The sequence below is a fragment of the Schistocerca gregaria genome, chromosome 2 (assembly GCF_023897955.1).
Source record: "Schistocerca gregaria isolate iqSchGreg1 chromosome 2, iqSchGreg1.2, whole genome shotgun sequence".
NCBI lineage: Eukaryota > Metazoa > Arthropoda > Insecta > Orthoptera > Acrididae > Schistocerca > Schistocerca gregaria.
Window position 1 is genome coordinate 490388988 of NC_064921.1, and position 17311 is coordinate 490406298.

The 17311-nt window shown below is 38.6% G+C and overlaps 1 protein-coding gene across 2 annotated transcripts in view; it reads left to right on the top strand.

Annotated features, from left to right (window-relative positions):
- The window catches only part of LOC126327838 (uncharacterized), a 298189-nt gene that overhangs the window by 97816 nt on the left and 183062 nt on the right, over positions 1-17311 (top strand). For both annotated transcript variants that reach the window (XM_049995920.1, XM_049995922.1), the window contains exons 6-7: positions 47-500; positions 5220-5946. In XM_049995920.1, the coding sequence (XP_049851877.1) occupies positions 47-500; positions 5220-5946 (1181 nt within the window). The remainder of the gene's footprint in view (positions 1-46; positions 501-5219; positions 5947-17311) is intronic.

Genomic DNA, 17311 nt, shown 5'->3' on the forward strand with positions numbered 1-17311 from the left:
ATGTAGTTTTGGTGCTGGAAAAAAGTTTGTTGGCACTATGTTACAGGTATGTGGCTTTTGATCCTCTGGGCCATAAGCTGATCACTGGAATCTCCAATGTGCCACCACACTCAACTCAGTGGGACCGTTCAGCAGGTAGCCATCATCTTAGTCATCACCACCATCTGTACCACCATCAGCCTTTCCATCGTACAGCTGCTAGACATCACGCATTGTATTGCACCCATCATCAGCAATCAACAAATGTGCCTGGTGAACGGAGTGAGGAACAGTTGGAAAGGGATGGCAGATTTAATGATGGGATTTCATATCTTTCATCTCCACGTGAAGGAAGAACACAAAATGGCACTTGGGAAGCTACAAGCTCATCTACATCTGCCACCAGTCCACCACCTGACTATGAGAGACGCATCTCTGTCTGCTATAGATCATTAGCACAGCGGTACGAGCAGCTGCTCCAACGATATTTTGATCTTGTGCGTCCTCGTTTTGTGGTTACGGTATGTTCTGATTTGTACAGTTGTATAAAGTTATCATTGCAATATTTAAATTTGAATTGACTGTATTTTTTTTTTACATATGAATGATAGTTCAAAGGTGAGATCAACAATGGAAAGTCCATAATGGAATAATGACAGTTTATAAAAAGGGTAGATTGCTGCTCACCATATAGCATAATTGTTAGGTGCGGACAGGCATGACAAAAAGACTGCTAAACACGTAAGCTTTCAGCCAGAAGGTTTTCTTCCGGACACACACACACACACACACACACACACACACACACACACACACACACACACACAGGCAAACACGTCTTGCACACTCATGATGACTGTCTCTGACCCCAGGAGTCAGAGCCAGTGATCGTGTGTGTGAGCTGTGTTTTCATACATGTGTATGTGTATATTATCTGTTTCTGAAGAAGGCCCTCTGGCTGAAAGCTTACGTATTTTGTAGTCATTTTGTTGTGCCTGTCTGTTACTCAGCATCTCAGCTATATGGTCAGTAGCAATCTATCCTTTTTATAAATTGTCAAAATTCAGAGGTGAGTCTTACAAGTGAAAATACTTTTTTCTCTCAAAAGAATTGTCTGTACACAAGTGAACATTCTGTATTGAGATGAAGCAGCAGGTGAAACATTATAATTCTGATATTATACTTAAGATAAATCGAAAATAATGATAAAACTTCATCAAAATGAATGGGCTGGGTGATTTTATTTCGTCGAATAAGGTACAAGAACCTAAAGCTGTTTTTCTCACCTGACAAAAGTAAAAAGTAAAGATAAGATTTTTGCATTTTCAGTATGGTGTGGCCTATAATACTTGTTTGTGAAATTCACTTTCTGATACTCATTCAACCAATTAGAATTCATGGCTGATAATAAATGTTGTGATATGTGGAACATAGACTCACACTAACTTTCAAGTTCTGCCCATTTTTGTAGGAAAATTACTCACGTCATTTACAGCACAAGTTTCTCTGAATTGCTCAGGTGGGTGTTTTTTCACAGCATATCCTGCATCCTTTAATCTTATAGGATATGGCCTAAATCTCCACTAACCTGTTTCCCACAGCCCCACATCACATTTTCCATTCCCTCTTCTGTCTACACCACTCTTTCTCCATCCAGATTGTGTACAGCCATATCCCACTATTCTTACAGAGTGAGGTGGCGCAATGGTTAGCACACTGAACTCACATTCTGGAGGATGATGGTTCAAATCCATGTCCAGCTATCCTGATTTAGAGTTTCCATGATTTTCCTAAATCACTTCAGGCAAATGCTGGGATGGTTCCTTTGCAATGTCATGGCTGACCTCCTCCATCCTTCCCTAATCTTATGGGAATGATGACCTCACTGTTTGCTCCCTTCCCCCAAATCAACCAGTCAACCAACCAACACTTTTCTCCTCACCAATATTATGTGTCAACATCCTTAGTAATTCACACAGCGGGCTACTGTTAGTAGTTTCCCATATCATTGCATAGACACTATTATTTTCGAGCCTTATCGTCTTCATCATAGTTTCGATAGGTAGAAGTGGGTGATTATGCTGTGTCCACAAACATTCTCTTTGCTACAATCCCTCCTCCTCACTGTCACTAAATAGTGTTGACCTCTTTAAGAAATGGTTTGGGTTGGGTTCTTTAACTGGGGAGTGGTCAGTGTCCCCATGTACTATGTTACCTTAAGCTCTTAAATCCAGGTAGTTTGGCGGCAAGGGGAGTACGTTGAACTCATCTTGGTTGTCTTCAAACCAAATATCCTGCTGATAGATGCTCATATGCAGCCACGTTTGCTTGAATGGTGATGGAAGAGAGACTGATGGTAGCCACTTGGTCATCTGGGCAGTCAGTTGGTCAACTGTTACATGTCTATACACATGTACACATCTCTGTAGTCTTTTGTCACCTCTCATCTGTGGCCTGAGGGCACTGTAGTTGCCTCGTCTACGGTTTTGAATGGCTCCAGTTTGCCAAGCATGGTATACTTTAACAACAGCAGCACACAAACAGTTTATAAAAATAACCACCTTGCACACATCTTGTGTTACTTCAAAATGTCCATCAAAATCTTGTCCACAGTAGTCTTAGAGACGTCCCCTACCAGTTCGGCAATCTCTGGCACAGTCACACGTCGATCCACAAGCAAAACTTTTTCCACTTTTGTCACTGTCTCGTGCAAAACTGATGGACGCCCGCTGCTGACCTTGTTGTGCATGTTTGTATGTCTGTCTGCAAACTCCCTACACCATTTATACATATTTTTTACGTCCGCACACTTTCCTCCATACCCATTGGTCAACTGGCGATGGATTTCAGTATGGGTTGACCCCTTAAACCACTGAAATTGAATCACAGAACAAAATTCTCATGTGGTGGGACCGTTGATTTTTCCTTCCATCGTTAACGGTTGCTGTGCCGAGAACGAGCATCACAGAGAAGTGGGGACTGGCGAGAATAGTGGTGTAGGAAGCAAGGAACATGGCACAGTTGTCAGATTGAAGCTAGCTTGCTCCATCCTGATGGGAGCTTGTTGGAGACGTTACTTTATGGACAACCCTTGTATTGCAAAGAAACGTATGCTACAGTGACGCATTCAACTTGTCCTGCAGTAGGTAAGGGCCAAAAACCACTCTTTCCATGATTCCAGCCTGCATGTTTATGCCAAAGTGTGCCTGAAAGCCACATTTTTTTTTGTGTTCCGACCAGTAGTGGCTCTTATGGAGGTAGAAAATACCTTCACGATTGAAGCTAGAGCTGTCAGTCAATATCATCTTATTTATAAAATGTTCGTTATCTTCCACTTGGTGCAAAAGCCATTCACATGACTGTACTTATCAGATTCAGTCTTGTGTGTGGTAGTGTTGAGGTTATGTGTAATAATATGGGTGCAGTTCTTCATGGTGCAACACCTCAACAACCAGTCTTACAGATATCTGGAACTGCTTTGCAATATCATGGGTACTACACTGAGGTGATTGGTGAACAGTTTCATGAATCATGTCCTCTGTTTGTGGAGTTTGTCTAGTCCTTGTAAAACCTCTGTCCATTAATTGTAGACAAGGATTATCGGTTTCCAGAAGGTGTTGCTCCATGCAATGGAAAACATCCTTATTGGGATCGTGCCTTTGAGGGTTGCGAGCGCAGTGGCTAGCGTACTGCCTGTCATGTAGAAGGTCGCAAGTTCAAAACTCATGATGTACAATGCATTTTTTTATTTCTAAATCTAATCAAAAGATTCTCATTATTATTTTTATTTAATTAATTGATATAAATGTAATTTCTTTATTTCTTATATTGTGCCACATCATTTTCCGTATCATATTAACATTTTTACTTGCCCTTATTTTTCTGTGTATCATTGTTTTTTCATTTGGAATCTGTCTGTATTGTCTATAATCTACAACCAAGTGCCAACCAGGACTGCTCATCAGTTGGTCAAGTGGCAGTTTGTGTAGCCAGTGTGAAAATAGTTTCAGGTAACCAGTGAATGATAGCGAAAAATTACGATTTGTTTTTTAGTGCTGAAACTGAAATTTTTATGTCCTGAGTTTGCTTGTAGAGGTTAACTTTAATCACCATGATCAAAATGATCATGATTTTAGTTTTTCTGCTGGATGTTGACTACTGTTTTCTCGGATACATTGCACATCACGTGAGTGTGGTTAGGTTAGGACACAAGTTTGAATTCAGGGCTATGAAATATGTCGTTTGCGGTAGTTCAGTCATAGATCCTTTAAAATTGGTTGTTGACATAGCATCTCACTTTTCCATCGTACCTCGCATCAGCCACTTCCAACTTGCTCTGCATTATACATTAACAGCATTTTTGAAGTGACCCACCTTGTTTTTGTGTCATCTGTAACCGAGCTGTAACCTGCAGCCAATGTGGCAACACTAGTAGCAAGTGACAGATGTCAACTATCAAATAATTCTAATTAGACTATAGAATAATGATTCACACCTTTATGTATTTAGTCCTTGCTGGATAACCACCTGCAGAACAGTCCACTGTCTTAATGTGCATGGGAATGCAAGTATTGGTTTCGAGTGATTGCTGTAGGACTGCGTGTGTCAAGTAAATTTATATCAAATTTGTACAACGTTGTTAGGACTAGTATGATTTTATCATTGTGAGATTGGTTGTGAGTATCTGGAGAACAATTAAGCAGTTGTAATTTTTATGAATAATAATTTGCAAATGTGGTTCAAAGCTCTATTATTATTATTATTATTATTATTATTATTATTATTTAACAACAACTTACCATCATTGTAAATTGTGATTTTGTGAACGCATGAGAGATAGACACTTGCATCTCTCTTCCCGTTTCTCGTCTTGTAAGGATTTTACATATACCAGGGAAAACTGTTGTGTTCTATTTTAACTGCTTGAATGACAGCTTCAGAATTAAATCTCAAGGTAAATGTGGTAATAGTTGAAAATTTGAAGTAATTTGTAATCTTGTGACTTAGGGAACTAAGCCAGAATAATTAATAATAGAAGACTTAATAGGCACTAGATATATAAGTTTCATAACAGATGTTAAAACCAGAATTAACAGTTTTGTTCTGAATACCTGTTGTAAAACAGGTAGGTATGTTCCATTGTGCACATTATATAATGGCAGTTACGTCACTTTACCCCTTCCATAACTTGAAGGAAACCAATAGACTGTTTATAAAATAACATTGCATTTCTGTTTCAGACTGATCGTGGAACTGACCCAATGGAGGCAGAGGAAACAAGTGGATCCATTAACAATGCAGCGACGGCAAACAGTGCAAATCGATGCACATGTAACAATACAGCTACAAATACAGACAATAATTGGACTATGAGAAATAGTTGTAGTAGCACAACAGCTACTACCTCAAAGACCAAAGCCCGAAAATCAACTAGGGGATTTTCTAGTGCAGTAGATTCTTCCTCTAATTCAAGTGCTTCCAATGTAAATGGGACTCGAGCTGTCAACAGTCATGCAAGGAGCAACTCGTGTCCTTGCTTCCACGAGGGCAGCCGTGGAAATGTCAGTATGTGCTGCAGAATTTGTCCAAGTAGTTCCAGTTCATCATTAGGGAAATGCAGCCATACACCTGCTGCAGCTGGTTCAAGTGGAGTTAGGTCAACTTTAACACTTGATGCTAGTAACGCAACCAACTGTGCTAATGTGCAGTCAGATGATCACCAAGCATTGCCGAATGTCCTGTGTCCTAGACCCATAGGCATTGTTTGTAATGAAGGATTTAGTCGTGAACCAGAAGGTCAGACTTCACAAAGTGCTAACAGTTTATCTGTGAACTTTTCAAGTCGTGAAACATCAGATACATCACATATGCCTAATGAAAACAGGTTATCTTCTACTACCATGACAAGACCACCTGAATCAGTGGCCACCGTAACAATGTACAACAGGACGGAAACAGAGCAAGCAGGTAAGTGTGTGAGACATTTTAGTAAGCTCATTTTAACCCTGTAACTGCTCTGGACGTGTTAACTTATGGTACTGATGGTGCACATAAACATGTTCATAGCACACAGGGACAGGTACAAAGGTGTGCGTAAACACATTCAGAGCACACAGGGACAGGTACAAAGGCGCCTGTGTTAACACGTCCAGAGCAGTCAAATGGTTAAGTTGTAGAGCAGTTGTGTAAATCTTTGAAGAGTGGAGTCCATATGTCTCTCTGGCAATCCAGATCTGGTTTTCACAAACAGTTTCTAAAGCTCATGTGCTAAAGACTGATCAGTTCCTCTGAAAATGGCACAGCCTATTTATTTCCTTATCATTCCACAATCCAAGTTGGTGTTTCATCTCTGGGAGTTATGTGAGTGTTGTGTTTAATTTGGTGTTCATATTCTATATTAGTGACAGTGCAGACAGTATATTAGTAGCAACGTCAGATTTTTTGCAGATGATGCAGATATCTACAAAGAAGTACTGTCTTGTAAGAAGCTGCATATATATTCAGTCAGATCCTGATAAGATTTTAAAGTGATGCAAAGATTGGCAACTTGCTTTAAATATCCAGAAATCTGAAATTGTCCACTTTACAAAAAATGTATCCTATGACTTTGATACCAGTTAGTCACAGTTGGAGACAGCCAACAAATACAAATACCTGGGTGTACACTTTGTAGGGATCTGAAATGGAATGATCACGTAGGTTCTCATAGATAGAGTAGGTTGTAGACTTTGGTTTATTGGTAGAGTACTGGAGAAATGCCATGAGTCTATAAAGAACATTGCTTACCATCACTTGTGTGACGTGTTATGGAATATTTCTCAAGCGTTTGGAACCCAATACCAAATAGGACTAACAGGGGATATTGAATATATACAGAGAAGGGGAGCATGAATGGACACAGGTTTAATTTACCTTGGGAAAGTGTTACAAAGATGCTGAAGAAACTAAACTGTCAGATTTTTGAACTTACTCCAAGAAAGCCTGTTTGCAAAAGTTTCAAGAACCAACTTTAAATGATACCTCTAGGAGCATACTATATCCCCCTCTGTATTGCTCACATAGATATCAAGAGGACAAGATTGAATTAATTACAGAGGCATTTAAACAATAATTCTCCATACATATATAGAAGGGGAAGAAACTCTAATTTGTTTGCAGGCTGTAGAAGTAGATGTAGAAAATGACGTTATAAACCTGCATCAATAAATATTGTATTGTTGATTCAGAAGGTCATTGGGGTGGATGCTTGGGCACTCCATCATTAGTATGTCACATAATGAAAGACATTCATTATCTTTGTGTTACTAGTAAAAAAGTGAAGAATGCATTGTGATCTTGCATAAAATGAATAACAAGAAAATATCTGCACTTGTGTTCCTAATGTCATTTCTTTCATGATCATGACCCATACTATAAACATTATGGTGACTAAAAATATTGTAAGTGGACTTTTTCTTCGTATCCTTCCTTTTCAAGCAGTAGGCTTTATAGTCTTTAATTATTTCAGTTCTGCTCTTATTATCAATTTGTTTTGCCAACATTGCTTCTACTTCCTTGTTGGTAATGGAGTAGTCTTTCTGTTGAGTGGTTCCATCATTCATTTCTGAAATAAAAAAATAATTCTATGGTTGTTGTTGTTGTTGTTGTTGTTGTTGTTTGTTGTTGTAGTAGTCTTCAGTTCAGATATGGTTTGATATAGCTCTTCATGCTACTCTGTCCTGTGCAAGCCTCATCACCTCCAAATAACTACTGCATCTCATGTCTTTCTGAATCTTCTTATTGTCTTCATCTCTTGGTCTCCCTCTACAAGCTTCACCTCCCATATTTCCCTCTAATACTAAATTGATCATTTGATGTCTCAGATGTGTCATATCAACTGATCCCTTCTTCTAGTGAGGTTGTGTCACAGATTGCTTTTCTCCCTATTTCTGTTCACATCTTATTAGTTACATGATCTACCCATCTAATCTTCAGCGTCCTTCTTTGAGTACATGTTCTATTCTCTTCTTGTCAAAACTGTTTGTCGCCCACATTTCACTTCCATATATGGGTACACTCCAGACAAATACTTTCAGAAAAGACTTCTTAACACTTAAATCTGTATTTAATGTTGACAGACAAATTTTTCTTTCAGGAATTCTTTTATTGCCATTGCCAGTCTACATTATATGTCCTCTCTACTTCAGTCATCAGCTGTTTTGCTGCCCAAATAGCAAAACGCATCTACTACTTTCAGTGTCTCGTTTCCTAATCTGATTCTCTCAGCAAACACCTGATTTAATTTAACTACATTCTGTTATCCTTGTTTTGCTTTTGTTAATGTTCATTTTATATATGTACTCCTTTCAAGACACTGTCCGTTCTGTTCAACTGCTCCTCTGAGCCCTTTGGTCTGTCTGAGAGAAAGACGATGTCATTGTCAAACCCCAAAGTTTTTATTTCTTCTCCCTGAACTTTAATTCCTAGTTGAAATTTTTCTTTGGTTTACTTTTCTGCGTGCTCAATGTTCAGATTGGATAAGATCGAAGATAGGCCACAAACCTGTCTCACTCCCTTCCCAACCACTGCTTCCCTTTCATGGCCCTCAACTCTTATAACTGCCACCATGTTTCTGAACAAGTTGTAAATAGCCTTTTGCTCACAGTATTTTACCTCTGCCACATTTAGAATTTGAAAGCGATTGTTCCAGACAACATTGTCAAAAGCTTTCTCCAAGTCTACAAATACTATAACAAAGGTTTCCTTTTCCTTAATCAACCTTCTAACGTAAGTCATAAGGTCATGGTTTAGATGCTAGACCAGTCCCATACATCCTCCTACCACCAACTACTCCTGTCCTGTCACTAACATCACCTATCCCATCAAAGGCAGGGCTACCTGTGAAACCAGTCATATGATTTACAAGCTAAGCTGCAACCACTGTGCTGCATTCTATGTAGGCATGACAACCAACAAGCTGTCTGTCCACATGTTGCCAAAAAACAAGTGGACCACCCTGTTGCTGAACACGCTGCCAAACATGGATCCTTCCCACCACCATCTTTTCTGAATTGCGCAGATGGGAACTTTCCCTGCAATACATCCTATGTTCCCATAACCCTCCCGGCCTCAACCTTTGTTAGTCACTGTCCTCACCCATCCAGCTCCCTCCCTGTTCCCATTCCGGCACTACACAGCCGTCATTTCACCGCCACACCCAGTCTTTTAATTTCTTTTTATTTATCTCCTTTCCACTACTTACCCCCTCCCCCTTCCCCCTCCGCACCTTCTCTCCTGCCCTCCATCTAAACTGCAACACTTCACTGTCCGCCACTCCCACCATACTATCCCTCCCCCTACCCGCCCCAGCCTCCTCCTTACCCACACCCAGTCGCCACTCCCATCATACACTGCTGCTGTTGCTCGCAATGTAGTTTCAGCTCTCTGAGAGTGCAGATGTGTGAATATTGTTGCGTTTCCGTGAGTGTGTACATGTGTGTGTGTACATGAGTGTGTGGATGTGTATGTGTACTGCTGACAAAGGCCTTAATGGCCGAAAGCTATAATTGTGTGAATCTTTATGTTGTGCCTATTGTGACTAAGCATCTCCGCTATATGGCGAGTAGCAACTTTTCTTCTCCGGTATTGTTACATTATAAAATCAATGTGTATCCAGGTCTCTTCCACATGTACTATCTTCTTTAATGATTCTTAAATCAGGTGTTAGCAATAATTAAATTATTGTCTATGTTAGCAATAATTAAATTATTGTCTATACTTGATTCTTTCAGGCAGTGTCCTCTTTCATTCCTTTCCCCCAGTCCATAATCAACTACAATTTTTTCTTCTCTTCCTTTCCCTACTGTCGAATTCCAGTCACTCACCACTATTAACTATCTGAACAATTTCTTTTATCTCGTCATACAAGTTTTCAATCACTTCGTGGAACTAGTTAGCATATAAACTAGTTGATTTTGTATTTATAAACCTGTTTTTACCTGACCAGAAGTTCCTTTCCCTCCTGCCACCAGACTTATCTGATCTCACCTACATCTAACTTCAGCCTACCCATTTTCCTTTTTAAATGTTCTAACCTACCTGCTTATAGGATCTAACATTCCACACTCCAATATGTGGAATGTCAATTTTGTTTCGCCTGATGATGGCATCCTTCTGAGGAGTCTCTGCCCGGAGATCCAAATGGGGGCCATATTCTGGAGGTTAAATTTTACTTAAGAGAATGCCATCATCATTTAACCATACAGTTGAGCTGCATGCATTTGGGAAACATTATAGCTGTTCACAGTACCAGCACAGTAAGGCCATTTTGGTTGATTTTACAAGCCCAGATCAGTCAATCATCCAATTAGGAACCATACATTTGTGTGGCTTCTCAACAGATATCCCCCTGTTGTGTTTGCACCTATAGTACAGCTGTCTGTGTTGCTGAGACATACAAGCCACCCCACCATTGGTAAAGTCCATGGTTCTGCTTTATGAAATGAAAAATTCAATTCAGATCATTGTTCATATTACAAAGAGACAGGAAGTTCAATCCGTACTTACATTCAGGAGGCACAGTTTATAGTAATCCTTAAGAGAAGCAGAAAATAATACTTTTGGCATTTGGAACTGTACATTACTACTCCACTGAGGAAACAAAGATTGTCCAGTAGAGTTTGGAAAGGTGGGCAGTAATTTACATGTACACTGAAGAGCCAAAATGCTCTGACTTGCCTAGCAAGAGATTGACTGCCACCTGGTGGCATTGTGGACATCCAACTCAGTAACGAAATTATATAATTCGAGCAGAAGCATATAGGGATTCATTCTAATGACTATAGCAAATGAGGAAATCCACTGACAGAGGTGACTGACTAAGGGCAAATAGTTAAGACTGGATGACTGAGAATGAGCATCTTGGAAATGGTGAAACTGGTCAGCTGTTGACATTTTACTGTAGTGAGCATCTATGAAAAAAGGTTAAAAAATTGTGAAACTACAAGTAGGTGCAAGGTGCCTTCTCACAGAACAGAGGGTCAGAGGCTTGCTTGCTCTGAAAAGCAGTGTAGGCAGCAATATGTGGCAGAACTGACTACATGATACAGTGCTGGTGCAGGTACAAGTGCTTTGGAGCACATCATCAGCACATATTGTTGATCATGGGGTTCCACAGCAGACAAACTGCACACATTCTTATGATGACATTGTCAGTTATAATTGCAGCGACACAGTGTCATTGAGATTGTGCTGTGAATCAGTGGAGATGAATTGTGAATTGTGCTTATTTGTCTCATAACATACATAATCTAAATTATTTGCTTCAGGTACAGGAGACATGTCAAAATTGCTGTAAAATTTCACCACAAACGAAGAGCAGCTGATGTTAACAAACAGCGTCATAATAATAATACAATTTCATTATATATACTTACAATAAAATCTAACACTCAATTACCCCTTGATCATATTATTGTTTCATCCTCTATGAATTAGTCTATTGAATAGTAGCATTTATCCCACAGAATCTGATGTACCCTTATCTTTTAAAATTTCTGGCTTCATATGAAATATGTGTTTTCTCATTAACTTGTTATGTCTTGTCATCCCTATATGCTGCGGAGTCTGTGCATATAATTTCAACTGGTGTGTGGGTAGCATATAATTATTTTCGTTTCTTGTGTTATATGGGTGGGTTAAAATGATTCTCCTCAAATAATTTTTGTCTGCTGTAGAGGAAGCTTATAATTTCATAAATGTACATGGAGGGAACAGTTAGGATTTGTTTTGTTTGCTGTGCAATACACATGTATCAGACAATTTTCTTTGCAGTTTCAGTATTTGAGACATGCTACTTGAACCTACCCAGAAAATTATCCCGTGTATAAAGATAGATTCAAAATAACTATGATAAGCAATTTTTTGTGTACTCAAGTCAGTGGAATTTGCTAGTATTTGCATTGCAAATGCAAAACTGCATAGTTTATTTAATAGAAACTCAATATGTATTTTCCAGCTTAAGTTCCTGTCCACATTTAGTCCCAGGAATTTGACCGTGTCAACTTCTTTCATAAGTTGATTGCCATGTTGTGTTTTAAGTTCCAAATGTTTTGAAAGTTTCATTTTGAAATGTACCACATGGGTTTTTACAACATTCAGTTTCAACCCTTTTAACAGGAACCAGTTTTCGAAGGTATCCAACGTGCTCACAATGGAGCTCATAACTTTTTGTGCATCGTCATCTTCAGCTAAAGCAGGATTGGTCCCAAAATGTAGCCTTGAGGCACACATTGTGATACCATACTCCATTTAGAATAATTATTCACTGCATCTGAGGTGAGAGTTACCCTTTGATTTTGTTGTGGAAGTATGATGGTAGCCAATTGAGAGCCTTGTCCTTAATCCCATATTTGTCTAATTTGTAGATAAGCAAGTCATGGTTCATTGAGTTAAATGCTTTTGTGAGATCACAGAAGATACCTGCAACTTTACTCCTTTGATTCAATGATTTGCCTATCTTTTCAATAAAGTTATTCACTGCATCCAGAGTCTTTTTTCTGGATTGAAATCCATATTGATTACTTATAATAATATCACTTTTACACTAAAGTTTTTGATGTGGTTTGCAGCTATTTTCTCTTAACACTTTTGTCTGGACTGGAAGAATAGAAATAGGCCGATAGCTTCCCATGTCTTCCCTCCACTCTTTCTTGAACAGAAGTCTGACTTCGGCATACTTCAAAACATTGGGCAAGCATCCCAGTTCAAAAGACTGTTTGAGTATTTTAATTAGGGGAGGTACTGTTATGCCATACACTGTTTTAATCTCTTTAGTGGGTATCCATCCCACTCGGCAGAGTTTTTATATTTAATGATAATATAACATTTTCCACACCCTTTATTGTGACTTTTTTAAAATCCATAAGATATTCAGCTTCTTGGTGGATTCAAAGAGGCTTACTTTACTCTGATACTCTGCTACATTAGCATCTGACTTTGCCGCATTTAAAAATTCATTTAAACACTCTGATATTTGAGCCAGTTTTACAATACAGCTATCATCTGCTTTAATCATAGATATTTCATTACTACTGACTAGCAGCTAATTCTCACGTGACAACAGACCACCTTGCTTTTGTTTTACTTGTATGTTGTATAATGAACTTCTTGTTTGCCATTTGTTTGGCTGCCTTCAAAACTTTTTTTAATTGTAGCTTTATAATTATTAACATGCTCATTCAAATGTCTGTTTTTGTTATATTTCAGTTCATTGTAGATTTTCCTTTTCCTGGCACTAGAAATTTTTTTACCCTGGGTTATCAATTTAAGTTTATTAGTTGTTTTGTTGCAGGTGGTTTTAAGTGGAAGAGTTTCATTAAATATTTCAAGAAAGCTATATAAAAAATTGTCAAAGTTACTATTATTCGAAATACAGCAGATGTAAGGTCATTCAATCTGTCATAACCTATTTCTAAATGAAATTGAATTTTTTTCATTTAAGTTCCTTTTCATATGACTTTTGTTACATGAAATTTCTTTCTCAGTCTTTGGTAGTTCAGTGAATAATGCAGAGTGGTCAGAGATTCCTAAATCTATGAAAAATTTATAATCATCTTCAGATACATAATTTATTAGAATGCTGACTGTGCATTTACTTTAGTGGGTTACATGAAGTTTATTTTGAAGCCTGGTCATAGTGGTGGCACTATGTCAATGCTCGTGTCAGGGTATGCGTCATCTAGGTGAAGAGGTACTCTAAACATGCTTCACACCATGGACGTAAACCGATAACGGCAGTACTATGTTATGGGGATCATTCACCGTGGCTTCCATGGGACCTGTGCTGGTAATCGAACGCACCGTGGCAGCTGTGGACTGTGTGAACATTATTTTGGACCACCTGCATATCCTCATGTTTTGATATATTTCCCTGTGAGTGATGTACCCAGTATGCTATTCAGAACTCTAGAAATTTGAATCAGTTTACATGATCATTGGTATTGTTTTCAATAGTATATAGATGCTGATAGTAAAGTTTATATACAAATTAAGTAATGGAACATGTAGTGCATTAAATAAACAGTTACTTCCCTCTTATTCAGTTGTAATATTTTACTACTCTGAAATAATGGCATGCTAATAGAATAATGACAGTATTAGAGTTATTTTCCAAGCTTTTGTTCATCAGTGACATAAAAAGACATGTTACCACATCATTCAAAACAAATAAAGCAGTTATATGTGGTGGTTGGTTTGGTCTTGCAAGCCCATTGGAAGGGACATATAGTTTTTGTCTTTTGATCTGTGAACCAGCCCTCTGAAAGTAGGCTATACAGGTTGTATCATAATTATGGCGTAAACACATACAATTGAAAGTACACAATACCAGAAATAAAGTGTCTCGATAAACATAGGTCTGCAAATGAGCCATTTGTGAGGTAATTGTGACTTCGTTGTTACCAACCACCACTAACTTGTTTGTCTGTAAATGTTGTCCCAGTTGGTTAAACGGAAAAATACTGTTCAACATTAAGAAAAGTAATTGGAGATACTTTGGTAGAAGTGCAGTTGTTTTGAATGAGCACAACAGTTTCCTGACTGTACTCGTACTTAAAGGTGGTGTTCAAAGTGTCGTCCTTGTACCTACCCAGGCCTGTACCTGTCGCCACAATTAGCTTCAAATCCTTTTGAACATGCCTGGATCATCTCAAAATTTTTGACAAGCATTGACAGGTCTTTTGCAACTGGGTTCACCGGAGTGATGTACACTACACCTTTAAGATGGCCTTTAACACATAAATGCATAGGTCCTAGACCAAGCGATCTTGGAGCCATGGTACAGGTCCTCCTCCCCCAAACCTCCTTTGACCATATCGGCACATTAGATGTCATCTCATCATAGATGCAAAATGTGCCTGTGCTCCACATGTATGTAGTACATCCTCTGGTATTGTTGTAAGGAAACATCCTCAAGCAATCGTGGAAGATTATGCTGCAGAAACCAAAGGGAATTCTGTCCACTGAGTTTGTTTGATAATACGTACAACCCAAAAAAGTGATCACCTAGTACCCCTAACCATACTCTCAGTGAGAAGTGTCACTGATGTGGAGACGTGCACAGCATATGTATTGGAGCCTAGGTGAGAATCATGATAATTAAACATGATAATTAAGCACTCCATAACGAGTGTACCCTGTGTCATCTATAAATAAAATGTTGTTGGGGTTGCCTACAGTTTGTTGTTGCATCCACTGACAAAGAATGTTACTCTAGAACCAAAGTTCGCCCCTCGGAGACACGAAACTTACTCGTTTGGGGTTAATGCATGACTCATTTGAAAAAAAATGTCTGAAATTTCTGGTGAGTCCATTTATCATCTTTAAAAAACACATTAAATTGGTATCAAGTCCATATTTAATATCCTGTGATCAGTTATGCAATGTTACTGACTGTCTCTGTTACATGGTCACACCTGAAAGCAGCAAGGAAATATTTAGTCCCACCTGATATTCTGAACATCCTAAATACTCACTGATACATTACAACTTGTGAGTTAATCCATTCAGTCACTCAGTAGGCTTCGTGCAAAGAAGTACTTGCCACAATGTCTCGTAATCTGCACAAAACACGCCACATGGAACTTATGTACAGCATAAAATGTTTGCACGTGAATATCTCCTAAAATAAACGACTCGTAAAGCTGAAACTTCCTTAAAATACACAATACTGTAGTCGCCTTTCGTCAATGACACAAGAACTGATCAAACATGTGAATTTGTTCATTTTTGTGCAAATTTGATCTGCACAGTTTAACATAGGTGTTTGACAGAAGATGGCTCCCGAGTGACTAGCTTGATTCATAGAGCTAAAGCACAAAGCCCTGCTCAAATTTGCAGGAAATCCTGAATTCCGATTGGCTAGTGTGGTAAGCAGCCAATCAGATCATCTTGAGCACTTCTATATTCGCAGTATTTCTAACATCAGCCAATCAGTATACCACAAGTAACTCCGACTAAAAATCTCAAAATTCAGAAACTATATAAAATTTAGTAAAAACAAAATATGATTTCGTTCCACAAAATAAATTACTAATAAATTTAATACTCAATACCCCTTCTGGCTACCTTTTACAAAATTAAGCTCCCTTGGAGATATGTCACAATTTCCCCCTTTACACAACTACTTTCTCACACATAACATTTACGTAGTGTTGATAAAATATCATATTCTCACTTTATGTATGCCTGCCATTCACACTCTGTCTCTCCAAAACCCGATAAAACTGTGTCAGGAATCTGTGGTAATGAAACTAAAGAAAATTCCAGAAAATTAGATTATTTGAAACTATCCTCTTGGTTGTAGTTTCATTGATACTATAGATGAATACATTACAGTCCCTAACACAGTTTCACAATGCCAGCACAGTTATTATGTGTTTTAGGTAAACATTTATACCTCTGAATGTATTAAAATTGTTGATTTGAAATTCTAACAGTATGGTTGTGTTAGCCATAGAATTTGTTATGCTAAATATGAAGATCAATTAACATTTAGTAGCACTTTTTCAAATTCATTGAGAATATGTGTAACATATTGTACACAGTGTAAGGCAAATACACAGCTCGCTCGGCCCAGTAGCCAGTGTTAGCTGTGCCAATGTGAGAGCTAAAATCTGCTTTCCTCCCAGATTCACAGCAGGCTACACTTTCAGTAATAATTTGGTATGTTACATGGGCTATATTGCATTGTGCTGCGTATTCTCCAAACACTATTCTGTCTTATTCCAGGCATATGTGTGGCAAGTATCCTTGTCGAGATAACTGGAGAGTGTTCAAGTGTTTCCAGCACCACATCTTCACGCACAGGTGTAACTTGTGAAGGCCTACATGCTCTTGCAGTCTATGCAAAGCACCCAGTTTCTAGGAGGCATTGTTGCACATGACTCTTGGTGTGCTATCAGGCAGGGTATGTTTCTTAGTACAAGCATGCAGGCTCCTGTGCATTGTCATTAGCCCTGCTATACATGAAATGGATATCCACCTACTCCTCATTACTAAAATGTCCTATGTTACCACTAATAATCAAACAACACAACGTAGGCACTGTGAACAAATGACATGAGGGGCACTCTGACTATGTACTGTGCTCTTATATCCATTCAGTTTACAACTCAAAGCCTCGAAAATGTAGATGGCTACTACGCCGTGTACTGGCATGTGGTGTTTACACAGGACGACATCAGTAGTGGCTGGTAACCAATGATTCGTTGTAAGGTTTGTGAGTTAACTTACATTTTCTTAGACTTTTTTACTTCTAGTGTCGTGTACTTTCAACTGCATATGTTTACTCCAT